At 62.8% G+C, this 14,556-nt stretch overlaps 3 protein-coding genes across 3 annotated transcripts, besides 1 other annotated feature; all 3 read left to right on the forward strand.

Moving 5' to 3' along the window:
- The first annotated feature begins 40 nt into the window (after positions 1–40).
- Positions 41–335: a repeat region.
- Positions 336–1,459: 1,124 nt separating this feature from the next.
- On the forward strand, positions 1,460–2,356 carry LPMP_050640 (nitroreductase-like protein; the record flags this gene model as incomplete). The annotated part of the gene is made up of 1 exon (XM_010705526.1): positions 1,460–2,356. One exon carries the CDS (start codon positions 1,460–1,462, stop codon positions 2,354–2,356), a length of 897 nt encoding a protein of 298 aa, XP_010703828.1.
- Positions 2,357–3,546: 1,190 nt separating this feature from the next.
- LPMP_050650 (hypothetical protein) lies at positions 3,547–10,752 on the forward strand (the record flags this gene model as incomplete). The annotated part of the gene is made up of 1 exon (XM_010705527.1): positions 3,547–10,752. The coding sequence occupies one exon, from the start codon at positions 3,547–3,549 to the stop codon at positions 10,750–10,752; it is 7,206 nt and encodes a 2,401-aa protein (XP_010703829.1).
- Positions 10,753–12,765: 2,013 nt separating this feature from the next.
- On the forward strand, positions 12,766–13,806 carry LPMP_050660 (sre-2/carboxylate carrier-like protein; the record flags this gene model as incomplete). Its single annotated transcript, XM_010705528.1, has 1 exon — positions 12,766–13,806. The coding sequence occupies one exon, from the start codon at positions 12,766–12,768 to the stop codon at positions 13,804–13,806; it is 1,041 nt and encodes a 346-aa protein (XP_010703830.1).
- Between the last annotated feature and the right edge of the window lie 750 nt (positions 13,807–14,556).

Genomic DNA, 14,556 nt, shown 5'->3' on the forward strand with positions numbered 1-14,556 from the left:
CTCTCCCTGACAACTGCAGGTGGGGGGGGGGGACACGGACGCCGCAGTGCGTGGTATCCCAGCCGCCACGGCCCACTGGTGTGGGAGCCTGCACCACCCCAAGTGGGATGCACCAGGGGGCGACCGGCATAGCGGGAGCGGCTGCGAGGCGGCCTGGAAAGCGGCGGTGGGTGTGGGTAGAGCTGGAGGCAGGGACCGTGCTCAGGTGACTGAGTGGGCGCATTTCCCTTCCACATGTCTGGAGCTGCTTCGCACCGGGCGATGAGGCCTGGGGCAGGTCGAGGGTGGGGACTGCATGACTGAGTATGGTATGGCAAAGACTGGGCACGTTGGAATGGGAAGAGCACTTCTCTACCTTTCCCACCGTGGGATTTCTGACTGTGGCGCGTTAACCTGCTGAAATTGGAGAACGTACCCTCGCTCCCTTCCTCTCCCATTCACTCACCCCGCGCACGTGCTTCCTCTCTGGTGCGCACGACCACGTCTGCGTCGACTAGTCCGTGTGCATGAATATGTGTGCTACGAAGCACTCACGTGACGATGCATGGCGTCTCTCGCTCTCTCTCGTTCTCCCCTTCTCCTCTTCCATGTGTGTTTATACGTATACGTGTGTGTGCGCGTGTGTGTGCGCGTCGGCTCACGCAAGCAGAGCTAATGCGTGCCGTGGGCCAATGTACTATAGTTTGTCGTTTCGGTGGTGTGTGCGTGCATCCCCTCCCTCGCAGGCCTCTCCTTCTCCTCCTCCTGAGCACCCCTCTCCTCTGCGTCTGGGTGTGTGTGCGTGTGTGTGTGTGTGGTTACGGTTCGGCCTTTATATCTTCGCTGGCGCACACCCGCATTTCTGCATCTCTATAACGCTCGTCGGTCCCACCATCACCATCACCATCACCACCCCCCTTTCCCCCTCCTCTCTCTGCGTATCTCCTCCCCAAAGTTACGCGGTGTTTCCCACTGAAAAAAGAGAAACGAGGACCCACGTGCTGGACAGATCGAGCGTAGGTCAGCACTGTCAACTTACGCAGACGCAGGCATGCCGTCACTCCCGCTCACAGGCGTAGTGACCCCCGGCTTGAGGCAGAACGGAGTACGCCATAGGGTAAGAAGGGGGAGAGGCAAAGTGGGAGGGTGTTCATAGCTCGATAGGGAGCCCGTCCCTCATTTGGTTCTCTCTGCGGCGGCTGCCATCACCACAGGCCCCGACAAGCTGCACACACGTGCACACCCCTGTGCCTGTGGTGATCCAGTAAATTCTGTACCTCCTCCGCCGCCTCTGCTTCCTCTCCTCGCTCACCTCCCACACACACACACACCCGGTACCTCTCGACCTTCCCACTTCCACAACTCATCAGCCACACCAACGCTGCGCCTTTGCCACCGACATTGCTACCACCACTCCTGAACGATTTCCCCATCCGCGGCACTAAGGGAAAACAGAGAGAGAGACGACGACGGCGGCGATATGTTTCGCCACAGCCGCTGCAGCAACAAGGCACGTAATGGCACCAGCAGCGGCAGCAGCGGATTTCTAGCCACGCTGCGCAGTCTCGTGACATGGGGCCGCGCAAGTGCGACTGTCGCCTCCTCATCGTCACCCGCGTCGTGTGGAAGAACCGCAGGCTGCATCAGCGCCGGTGTGGCACTCGACGCAGTCGAGGCTGCCGTGCGCAACCGGTGGACGTGCCGGCAGTTCGACACGGCGAAGACAATTGATCTCGACACCCTCAGGCGCGTCTTGACGGCAACGACGCGCGCCCCGACCGGCTTCAACCTCCAGGGCTGGCACGCGGTCGTCGTCACGAGCACGGCGGTGCGGGAGCAGCTCGTCAAGGCGGCGCTCGGACAGCCGCAGGTGCTGCAGGCGCCGGCGACTGTCGTATTCGTGGGAGACATGGAGCCGGAGCGGAATGCGCCACAGGCGCTGGAGATGGGGCTCGAGACGGGGTACTACGACCCCCTCTACGGCTCAGCCTACCTCCGCAACGTCTACTACTTCCTGCACGGCGGTCCGATGCAGTCCATGGCGGCGGTGAAGTCGGCCGTGAGTGCGTGGTACAGCCGGGCCGCCGGCACGCCGCTCGTCTCTGTCCCGGTGAGCCGCGCCGGCTACGCGTGGAAGCAGACATTGATCCCGGCGACGACCTTCGTGCAGCTCTGCACTGCAGCCGGCTGGGACACCTGCATGATGGAGGGCATCGACGAGGAGGCTGTGAAACAAGTGTTGGGAGTTCCGACGGAACGGTACACGGTGCCAGTCATTGTCAGCGTCGGCTACGCGACCGCTGCAGAGGCCGAGAAGCGCCAGGTGCGCAGTCCCCGCTTCGCGACACCGCACACTGTGCGGTGGAACAAGTTCTAGCATTGAAAGGGCAAGAGAACCGGGAAAGAGGAACGCGAACTGTGACCCATGCCTCTCTCGGCGCCTTTGCTCCCCACAGCCGCAGGCACGCCGGCCGATGCGCACGCATCTGTGGCGGCGCACATCATCATCGAGCAACATAATCGAACGAAGACGGCCACGAGCTCACGGACAACGGAGGTGGGGCCCCCTGCGGATGGAACTGCCTCCGACTCGCTCGAGTCGAGCACAGGCCGTGGGGTCGATGCACGAGGGAGGCGGTACGCTGGCGGGGGAGGGAAGAGTGACCCCACCTTACTCATCAGCTCGACGCTGTATTCACCAGCACACGCACGCAGAAGACAACCGGGCGGGTGTTGGTGCGTCTGCCTTCTCCTCTGGGCGTTTTTTGTTCTCCCTTTACATGCTGCTTGGGAGCCGGCTGCTGACTCTTCGCACGTCGCACCCATCCCTGCCATCCCCCCTCTCCTCTCCTCTCCTCTCCTCTCCTCTCCTCTCCTTCACAATCGACTGCTGCTGCTGGTGCTGCCGTGTGGGTGCATCTGGCTGCAATTTCGGAGGTCGCGCCACCGCTGCACACCATCGCCACTAGATCAGCAGCACTCTCCCCGCCACACCCCTTCCCCTTTTCCCCAAGCCCGGGAGAAGCTGCTACTCACCGCCAGACCCTCTCCTCCACCAACCACCGCTGCATCCACCTTCCTTGTTTTGCTTTCGGGCGCCGCGCTCTGCAGCCGTCTCCCTTTCTAAGCGACTCCCTACGCGCACCCAGACACCGCACGTACACGCAGCAGCTCACTCACACACACTCACTCACCCACACACACACGCACGTAATCACACGTTCTCTGCATTGTGGAGCTTCGTCTGAGGGCGTCTCTCTCTCTCTCTCCCTCTCCCTCTCCCTCCCTCTGTACGTCGCCCTCCCCTCCATCGGTGTCCCCGCCCCTCATCTTTTTGACGTTTTTTCCCCCGGCGCCTTGACGCCCGATCGCGTTCGCCATACGTCGGCTGGGTGTGCGCGGTTTACCTCGCTGTTAAGGCGCACAGAGAGAGAGAGAGAGAGACGCACCGCCTCCGCCACCGCACACGCCTGCCGCTCTCCCGTTCCTCCTCAACACCCGGCTTACTCCTGCCCCCTCCCTACTCGCCCCTCCCCAACCCACACCCTCACCTAGCTAGTCGCCACGATGGAGGATGACGCCGACGTCAACACCACCTCGACCCAGGGCTCCATAGCCTTATTGAGTGGCAGCGGTAGTAGTGGTGGTGGTAACCGCACGGAGTCGCAGTTGAGCAACAACGGGGACATGCGAGCCGGCGGCGATGTGCGCCACCCAAGGCCCACGAAACAGGCATCGAAGCCGGCACGGTCACAGTCACCTGGCGGGGCGCGACCGCTGGTCACTCCGCCTCCCTCGGCGTGTATGCCAAAACTGATCACGCCGAGGAAGGCGGTGGCCCCGGCAGAGTTGTCCTACAAAGTGAACCTTTCCAACTCGCCTTCGCCAAGTAATGTGAACGTGGCCTTCATGCGGGTTGTTCAGCGGCTCAACTCGGAGGACTTGCAGAGCTCTGGAAGTCGCAATGACCACAGTGATAAGCGACGGCGTGAGCAGGATGCCGCGGGCACTGCCATCAACGAGGTCAAACCAACGAATCAAGCCAGTGGGGAGCTGAGCAAGCCGTCTGCGATAGACGCGCAGTCGCCGGCGCCTCCATCTCAGGAGCGGCTCGTACCACCACAGCAGACGACCAGGCTGAGCAACATGGCGAACACCGCCGCCGCCGCCGCTGCTGCCATCATCACTACTGATGGCAGTATACACTTCGAGGACGAGAACAGCAGCGACGATGGCGAATACGCAATGACGGCGTCGGCGCTGTCGGAGGCCGCGCCGCCACCCTGTGCGAGTGAGGCCAAGCAAGCTGCGCTCTCACCACCCCACCAGCTGCGCCCTTCCCCTGCCGCTCCAGGGCCACCGGCGGCTCTCGGCCCTGTCAAGACGCCGCCAGGTGAGGTGGCACAGCACTCCGTACGCTCCCCAGCGAAGAAAGCCCCAAAGAAGGTGTTCATGAAGGTGGTAGTGGGGGCGTCTGGTATTGGAGGAGGACCTCGTCAGGGCACAACGCAGCAGCAACACCAGCACCCTGGCACGGCGCTGGCGCATTCCACGATGCGGAGCGTCACCGCCGATCAGCCGCCACTGCTGGCACTCTCAACGACTACAGGCCCAACGAGCTCGAAGGACAGCATCCCGCTGAAACCGCAGACGCCGGAATCGCCTTCCGCCAACCCGCCAGTGAATCAGCAGCATCGGACCCCTTTGGCATCGCGCAATAACCGCCTCGGCTGCACCGCCTCCGCAGCCACGGCGGCAACGGCCTCATTGGGAGCTACTGGCGTCAGCGCTGCAACTCTACGCATGGCATCGCCCACGAACCCCAACCTCTTCGCGTCCCCCGAAGAGGACCCGGTGTGCTGCCCCGTAAGCGAGGTGACGATGGTGAATGCGGTATCACCGGGCAGCGGTGTTTCGCCGTCACTTCGGGGCCCCAATCGTGGTCTCCAGCAGATCGGCAACACTGCTAAAGAAAGCCTGAGCCCCTCTTCTGACCGCCCCTTGTTACCGCTTACGGCAGCCGGTCGTCAAGAGCAGCCCGCAGGCTTCTCGCTTGATGAGCCCAACGCGCTCGTGACGCTCAGCACGCCTCATGAGGTCGGGAAGTCACTGGCAGCACCAGCAGCAGCACCGATCGTAGCAGACCCTAGCCGCCACGCAGAGCGTGAGATGGGAGATGAGGAGGCACACACGCTGAGACCGGGCAGCCCTCGGTTGCCGCGAGAGACTCAGTCTGGAGACGAAGGCGCTCACCGAAGCCACAGCGCCGCGTCCTCAATCTTCAAGTGCCTGCCCTTTAAGATACTGTGCGGTCACAGCGCGGCCTCCGTGGCCATTAAGTCGGGCACCGATGCGAATGGCGGGGGCCACGTAGGTGAGGCGAGCATAGGCAGCTCCGCCTCCCGCCCATCCACCCGGGGCCGCCACGCCTCTGGTCTCTCGCGACTCCTCTCCATCTTCAAGCGGAGGGCCAGCCGGTCCGCGCAGGGGAACTCAGCGGTCAAGAAGCAGCAGCCATGCCAACCGGAAGGCAGCGCCTCCTTGATGAGTACTGTCAAGGCGTTGTCGCAGACGTTGACGCCAGGGGATGCAGTGAAGACCGCTGACGTGCAAACCGGCCCGCAGCGGTGGCAGTCACCGCCGGCTGCCACCGCAATAGCGCTATCAGCAAACTCGATCCAGACAGGACGCCTGTCGCCGTTACACAACATAACGAACTCGTCGTACGGCAACTCCATCAGCTTCCGCATGGACGAGGAGGAAAACCCAAAGCGTGGGGATGACGCAGCCGCAGCAGCACCCGTAGAGGGCGCGTGTGAGAGTGACCGTGTTGGGGAGAAGCAGCAGCGTGGCAAGAGGAAAGACGATGCGCAGCGCCATGACCGCCGTCGGCGGCGTCATCGTTGCCGTGGAGCGGAAGCGCAAGATGAGACGTCGTCGTCAGCAGCAGGAGTCGACGATGGGCGAGGCAGCCGCTGCTTCAGAGGTACTACCGATGACGTCAACGCCTCGTCCTCGCCCACACCCTCGACATCCGCGTCGTGCGCTGCAAAGCATCGACGCCGACGCGAGCGGCGAGCGCAACAGAGTGAACGAGCCAACGGCGACCCAAAGTGTTGTCAGGCGCGCCCGTCCTTCCCGATACTGCCGCTGGAGTCGCAGTCCTCCGACGAATCCGCAAGCAGCGACGACCGACCGGATCATAGCAGGCGGCACCGGTCACAACGGGCCCACCGCCAACGTCGAGACGGCGATAGCAGAAGCGTCGCTGCTAGCGGCACGTTTGTGTCCGGCATGGGAGCGCAGCAGAGACGCTATCGGCGTGCGTTGCGCGCCTTCCACCGCTCCGGCGAGGGCGCCCGACGCGACTCGATCTCCCACACCAACTCAAACCGCGATGATTACGACGCCGGCGACTCCGTCAACCGGAACAGGCGGGGCTACCGTGACAGCGCGGTACCGCAGCCGCCGACAACCACTGCCGCTATTCTTGTAGCACGACGTCGCGAGTTGTGCGTGAAGTCGCGCGCCATGTCGTCAGTGGACCACTTTGCTATGTCGTGGCATACGCGGCAAGTGAAACGGCATCAGCAGGAACAGCTGCTTCGCCGTTCCCGTCAAGCGAATATTGCCCAACTGCAGAAACGCAATGCAGAACGGAAGGCCAGGTCCGAGGAGGCGGCAGTCGTAGATGCCGTGGCCGCGGCGGCGTCGCGCAGTGCATCTCGGTTGAGGATGCTCGCCAGCCCCCAGCCGTCCACGGTGAAGGCACGTCAGACCAGCACATCCGTGCCCTCGCCGCGTCAACGTACTCTATGCCAGCTAGCGCAGCACGAGGAAGTCCTAATGCGCGATCTTCTTGCGCTGGACGACATCCTAGAGAGGCGCCGACGACGCGAGCTGTGGGCGGAAGCGAGCCCGGAGGCAGCAGCAGCGGCGGCGACCGCAGAGGCAGAGACAACACCGCTACATCACCCATCGTGCGCTGCTCAGTGCCGCGCGATCGCCACCGCCGCCGCTGTCGCGGCCAGCACGTTGGCATCGATGCAGAGGTCGGATGAGATGAACAGCGACAACAACGAAGCCGAGGCAGACTCGCGCCGCTCGAACTCGACGCGGCTGCCAGGCAATCCTACGCGCCTCGATATAAGCGTACTGCTGCGCCGATACGAGAAGCTGCTCGAGGATCTCGCGACACAGACAGCACCGCAGCCCCCTGCAACGCTCGAGAGCGACAATGGTGACACCTCCAGCGATGTCGAGGCGTTTGTGAGGACGCGCCTACGGCACGACAAGGGAGGACTGAATCACCAAGCTGCCTCCTCGTCCTCTAAGCGAAAGAGGCGGTCCGCACCGACACCGGTGCTTGTCGCCGACAGGATGACGGATGAAGTGGCGCTCTGTGCAGCGGCTCTGCGGGCCGAGTACTACCAACCACAGCAACATCAGCAGCAGGAGCCATCAAAGACCATTGAGCGGGGGGCCCTTCCTGAAGCATATGAGGCCTGTGCCAACACAGTCCCGATGGAGGGCGTGGCAGCCTCGCACGCGCAGGCGCTACGCCCGTCGTGCGCTGCCTGCTGTCCGCAACAGCTGGACGAGTACATCACGTTGGGGCTGCTCTCGACGCTGCACAAAGCAGGCGAGCGTGGCGGTGCTGCGGCTGCTGAGAGCGAGAAAGCGGTCAACGCGCGGCAAGGTCAAACGCAGCCAGCCGCAACGACAACGCTCCCGCAGCGGCGTATTCGCGAAGACCTCTACGACGCCCCTCGGCGTGGTGAACGTCGCCGGATGGCGCAAACAAACGGAGAGAAGCCCACCGGCTTTGACGGCAACATCGCAGCCACCTCGCTGATCACGTCGGTCTCGGTCCCTTCTAGCGCTGTTCTGTCGTCGCTGCACCCGCAGAGCGCGGACGCAGCAGCGGCGGACCGCGACGTCGGCTTGTTGTCAAACGCCGGTGCGGCACCCTCGGCCCTGGCGCAGCCACCGCGCTCCTCCACGCCAACCTCGGAGGTTAACTACGGTGCACTGCGCACGCAACTGATGCGGCTGGAGAGCCGCACGCGACGAGAGTGCGTATTGCAAGAGCAGGCAGCGATGCACGCGTTGAAGCGGCTCTACATTGTGGAAACCATACTGGTGCTACGTGCCATGAGTGAGACAACGGAGATGCAAGCACAGGAGGTGCCAGCGCATGGGTATCAACAGCAGCTGCAGCAGCAGTGCACCATTGCGAGCCACCATAGCCCAGCGACACCCGTCAACGACAAGGGAGGCAAGAAGAGTGGCAGCGCCGTCCTTACCGATGGATGGGTGGTACCGTCGAGTTCTGCCGTCAGCAGTGCGGCACGCGGGGATGAGAAGGGCATGCCGAGCCCCGCCTCACGCACCATCAACAGGCCGAAGAGGTCCAGCAGTGCCAGCAGAATCGTGCGCCGTGGATCGCGGCCACCAGCAGCCGAAGACCCGCCGCCGGCGCAGAAGCCCTCCAGCGGCAGTCACCGCACCCCTCCGGTAGTCTCTATTGACGCAGACCTTAGCAGCTGCCCACGCGAGGAGAGCACCACGACCGTTGGAAGTCGGCCGCCTCTCGCCTTGACAGAGATAGCGCTGTCACCGTCCGCGCAGCAGGAGGACCACCGCAGTCGTAGTCCGTTGTCCGCCACACGAAGCGGCGGCGGTACTGCTGGAGTACCTGCGGTAGCGACTGTGTCCGTGTCGCAGGAACCGCGCGCACAAGCCGCTGCGGCCCCGCCCTCCTTGTCCCCACCGTCTCTAGAGGTGGTGGCGGGGAAAGCGGGGGAAAACGAAGGAAGCCCCGCAGACACGCGAGACGCGATCAGAGACGGAGGCAACGGCGGCAGTCCCGAGACCGAGGCTCGTGCGCCGCTCATGACGACGGCGGCACAAGGTGAGGACAAGGGCACAAAGCACGACAGCTCGCCGTTGCCGTCTCCGCCAGCTGCTGCCACGGATGGTGGCGACGGAGTTGGTCAGGATAAGGGTAACGGCGACGATGTCGATGTCGCACAGAGCTGCGGCAACAGCAGCGCGTCATCGGCGCTGTCCTTCCGTGTAGAAGGCGATAACCAGAAAGGAGCTGCGCTGCTGCAGCCCGAACCTAGCGCTGACGACAGAGGTAAGAATCCGCACCTCGCGGTGGCGTCAGGCAACTCAATTGCAGCCACTCCCACCGCCACAGCACAGCCGTCCGCGGGAGAGTCTACTTCTCCAGCAACCTCAGTCGTGGATGGCCTAGCCATGCCGTTCAGCACGTCGTCGCAAGCGGCGGAGGCGCGACCCTTGTCCATCGACCGAGGCGAGCACATCCCTCACCGCGCCCCTCACGGTGACGTTGACGATCTTGTCAATAACGCCGCCGGCACGGTGATGGACGCATCGCGTAGAGGTGTCGCAGCAGGCCTGTCCTCTACCGCAGAGGACACCAGCACAACGCCTTGCCGCTTCACTCTGCCGGTGCTGCCATCGTCGTCCCCCTCCTCCCCCTCGGCATTGTCCTCACCAGCCTTTGATCTGCACATTGTCGAAGAGAAGGGAGGTGCAGTGGTAGCAGCCCTTTCCCCAGACGGCACGGGCGTCAGCTACGAGCAAGACGAAGGTGAAGAGAGGCACCAGGAGGAAAACACGGCTGTGGAAGACGAGGGTACCGTCGATGCGGCGTGCAAGGCAGACGATGTGAGTGCCAAGGACGTGGAAGCAGTGACGCTGGACGCCGTCCAGGCCCAAGTTGCACCTGTCAAGTCGACAGCCAGTACTGCCATAGCATCAGCTACTGCAGCGGGGACGATACCACAGTCTGAGCGACCAGTGAGCACGGGAGCCGAACCGAGGCAGGCGCCGGACGACCCACCACAGCAACAGGGAAAGCAACCACTACCAATGTCCACCGCTGTGTCAGCCCCGTGTCGCCGTGTGAGCTTCTCCCTTCCACCGGGGGTGGTGAGCGGCGGCGACGGGAAGGAGAATGAGGCTAGCAAGGCATCAAAACAGACGCACGGGGAGGGGCTAGAGGCCTCCCATGATGCCTTTGGCCGACATTCAGTGACGCCAGGGAGTTCGAAAGACGCAGCCCCTGCGGCAGCGACGGTGGACAAGGATAAAGTGGCGGCGGATCTCTTAGAGAAGCTCAACGGCCTGGATGCGCTACTCCTCTACAATTTCCCCGCCTACTTCACCACTGGAACGGATGAAGACGGGCTCCCCAGTGTGGTGATGCGCCATCCTCGGCGTCCATCGCCCACCTCGTCCTCGGTGCAGCCGCGGTGGCGGCGCTCACCTTTGGCGTCGACACCGTCAGCCACCGCAAGAGCGACAGCGGGAGCCGCGTCGCCGTGCGACGCGCACGCAATTCCCCTTCGTGACCGCCTCACACCGCCGCGACTGCCGCGAAAGAGCTTGGCTTCGCAGCTTCGCCACAAGTATGGTCTGCCTCAGCTGCAGCACCAGTGCAGCCCACCCATAGAGACTATGGCGAGCACAAAGACACGCACAACGGTGTCGCTAGCGGATACGACCAGCATCACGGCCGCCGTGCCCATCGGCGCAGATGCGATGGAAATGGCCGGCGTGAACGCGTCGCCCTCAGCAGCGGCGGCTGTGTCCTCCACCCACCCGTCTTTACATGGCGTGCAGCCAAAAGAGCCAACGTCCGCGCCATCGACAGGTAGCCCTCACACCACTGTCACGCGCGCGAGCACAGGCATGAATGTCTCAGCAGCTCCTGCGACGCCACTTGGCGAAGCCCCCTGAGTAGCAACGGCGCCACGAGCTCCATGCAGAACTCACGCCAGGCCTTCCCATAACAGCAACAGCACCGAATGTAGCTGTGGCGACGTCAGCATCGCCGTCCGCCTCTGTGGTCGGGCTCATGGCCGCTGTCGGTACCCGCTGCGGAGCGCCCTTCCTCGCCGGGGAGGGGGGATTATCGACGTCTCTCAGCTTGCGGCATGGCCATCAGTGTGGTTCTAAAGAAGCGAAACGCTTCTCAAGGCCGCCTTGATAGCGGTCTGCGCGTATCTGCGCAAGCCCCGCCACTCTGCCCACCACCACCACAGTTTTGACGGAGGTGGCGAAGCAAAAAAAGGAGAAAGGAGAAGCGCAGGACTCTGCAGTAGCGTTGCTGGGGCCACAAGCGGTGGCACGCGTCCTCGTTGCTTACGTCAACCCCCCCCCCACGACACACACACACACCTGCAAACGCTAGCCAGCCTAGAGAGCACACCGCATACACACGAACCCGACTCGAGTTGTACACACCTCACCCTCCACGCTTCGCCCTGCCACCATCCCCCACCTCTCCTCAACAACACGGCCTGAGCACAGACTGCATCCACCCCGGGCACGAAGGCCGATACCGCTTGTCGCCGCTCTCTCCTTCAGTGTATCGTGGGGGACGTGCGCCACCCCCCCCCCTGGCGATCGCCCGCTCTGTTTGCCTCATGGCAGACATACACAGCAGGAAGAGCCACCATGACGTGTGCAGGGGCTGTTGTGGACTCTCACTCCGTGCCTCTAAGTGCTGACTACGGTGGTGATGATGGGCCCACTCCCTTCGCCCCGTCTGCACCCTTCCTTTACACCGCATGTGGCAGCACAGCTACGGAGCAGCAGGGACTGTCGCCGTAATCACGCACCGCGGCAGCTCGAGGAGGTTACTTTGCCTCGAGGCAGTGTAACAGTTAAAGGGGGAGAGTAGGTGGAGCTGATGCGCGCGTCTGTCGTGTGAGGTGGGATGAGTGTCTCCTGCCACACACCCGTGCAAGCCACTCGATTCATGTGAATTCGCTGGCCTCACTAGCGACCCTCGCCCATTCATGCATCCTCCTAGGGTGGGGGGAGGGGGGCGGTGAGGCGAGGGAGGGAAAGGAAAGGGGTGTGACTGACGGCACCGTCTCCCATACCCGACCGACTGTCTTGACCTCCCGCACACCTTCGCTCTCCACCCTCTCCTTCAATACGTACTGCGGTGCGCACGCAGCACAATGCGCTTGTACGTATCCGCATTTTTTCGGCTTGCGGTGCTGATGGTCATTGAAGCGAGAGAAGAGGCGAGGGACTGGGGGAGCGATGGGGGAGCCCTGCAGTGCACCTTTATACAGAAGTCGCGTTGGTTGCGTGTGTGGGTGGGTGGGTGTTGTCTTCTCTCGCTTCTCTCACATGCACCAAGTCGCCTCCACGCTCACCATCACCACTACCTTCGCCATACTCTCCTGCGCATAACACTTCTACCGGTGTACCCGCGTACAGGCGTGTGCCAGTGGCCATGCTGAATATCAGTGCTGCCGCCCCTGCTCGCAGGCTGCCAGAACAGCCGTGAAGAAAACGAAAAGCATATGAACTAGAGAGAGTGCGTGTACACACGTCGGCTCCCGCAACTCTGGATGCTGCCGGTCACACTGTGCTGCGTGACGATGCCGCCTAATCTACCCTACGTCCTGCTCCTCTGCCTCCCCCTGGTACATCCCCCCTGCTGCCCCTTCTCTCACTAGAGAGAGACGAGTTGCCCTTCCCATTCCCTCGCTCTTCACAGCCCCCTCCCGGATGTGGTGGGTCTGTGTGCGTTGGCCAACAACTCACAACTACAACTCCTCTCCCCCCCCTCCCTTCACTCTCTAACTTGTCCTTCGCAACCACTGACTGTCATTATGTCGCTTCTGTAGAGTTGATCTTCCTCCGCTGTCTTGAGCCCCCCCTCACAGCGCAACAACGGGCCACGGAGGAAGGTGATAGCCAGCGCAAGCGCATGCGTGTGTTCTCCTCAACATGAAGCCGCTCAGTCCAGATGCCACTCTCGGCGAGGTGCCGGACTTCCCGCATGACTTGCAGTCGAACCAGTCAACATACAAGGGACGCTTCCTTCACTTTCTCTCCATGACGGACCCTCGCACCCTCCTCACGTCGCCGACACGGCTAGCGCTGAGCGAGGCGCTGCTTGAGCGCGTCGATAGCCGTAAAGAGGGTTGGGCCACGGTGAGGGTAGCCGACTACCTCGACGCGCGGCAACGAGTGCAGTGCATTGTCCACCCCGAGTCGAAGAAGCCCATTCTCATGCCGTTCCGGTTCTCCGCGTTTGTGCCCATGAACTTCCTCAACCTCTGTGGGATGCTGGCGCCATCACAGCAGACACCGGCACGGGCCGTGTTCTGGCAGCTCTCGAACCAGACATACAACGTCGGCTTCAACTACTGTAATGCCAGCGGCAAGGACGGGCTGCCGCTGCATGAACTAGCGATGGGCTACGTCGTAGCGACCTGCACGGCGTGCGGCACCTCGTACCAGCTCGGCAAGGTCGCCTCCGCTGTGTCGGCGTCTACATCGGCGGCGGCAATGTTCCTGAAGCTAATCATCCCGTATACCGCCGTGGCGTGTGCAAACATGGCGAACCTTGGCGTCATTCGGTTCCGCGATGTGCTGTGCGGCATCACCGTGCAGGACACGGAGACGGGCGAGGACCTGAACGGCGGGAAGCCATCCGCCGTGGCTGGTCGCCTCGCTGTGGCGCAGGTAGCGCTCAGTCGCGTCATGATTCCTGTGCCACTGATGCTTCTGCCGCCGGTGTTGATGAATTTTCTCTTCCACCCGGCAAATGGTGTTCGTTTCTTCGCGCAGCACCGCGCGCGGCTGTACGTGCCGGTGAATGTGCTGACGCTGGTCAGCATGTTGTGCGTCGCACTACCGATGAGCGTTGCCGTGTTTCCGCAGAGAACAGTGGTGCCAGTGAGCTGGCTAGAGGCGTCATTCCGAGGTCAGACGAACGCCGCCGGCCACGCTATCACACACGTCACGTTTAACAAGGGCCTCTAGCCGCTTCACCGTCCATCGCTGGGTCCAGGGAGAGGAAGGAAGACGCGGGGAGGGAACGAGCACACATGTCAGGGACGGCCAGTGACATGCGGCGGGACGGAGAGGCGCACGCACCGCTGTCGCGTATCGCATAAGAGCTCGAATTCGCTTTGACCCGCCTCCCCCCCTCTCCACTTCGTTCCGCTAAAGTCGCTTACAAGCGCGCTCCCACTCTCTCCCTCCTTCGCACACACACACACCCACACACCCTACTTGCGCTTGCAGGCATGTCTGCATGGGCTTCAGAGCCTGGGCGAAGCGTCGTGTAGGCGTCTTCTCTCTTCGCTGGCCGCACCATCCGCAGCGCATCGCTTCGTTCCTCTTCTATCTCACGCTTCAGCCGCTGACGCGTGTCGAGCCACAAAGCAGCTGCCGAGTTGTGTCGGTGGCGGAGATGACCCTTCTAGCTACACCTTGTGGCGCCACGTATGTCCCTCATCCTTCTCCTCCTCCTCCTCCCCCCCCCCTCCCTCTGCTGCGCCTTTTCCTTCACTTTGAACTCCGCCTTGCGTGCGGTGCTTAAAACATGGCAACCAACGCGAATGCCTCTGTCTTCCTGCGGCCGCAACCACACAGGCATCCACACGAGCAGAAAGACACCCACACACGTGGCCTGTGTGTGTGTGTGTGTGGGACTACATAGACGAACATTCACACCAACGCAGCACCAACGCGCCACTCTCTTGTGCTCAAGCTGCCTGGGCCTTACGC

This window comes from Leishmania panamensis, assembly GCF_000755165.1.
Source record: "Leishmania panamensis strain MHOM/PA/94/PSC-1 chromosome 5 sequence".
In the NCBI taxonomy this organism is placed as follows: domain Eukaryota; phylum Euglenozoa; class Kinetoplastea; order Trypanosomatida; family Trypanosomatidae; genus Leishmania; species Leishmania panamensis.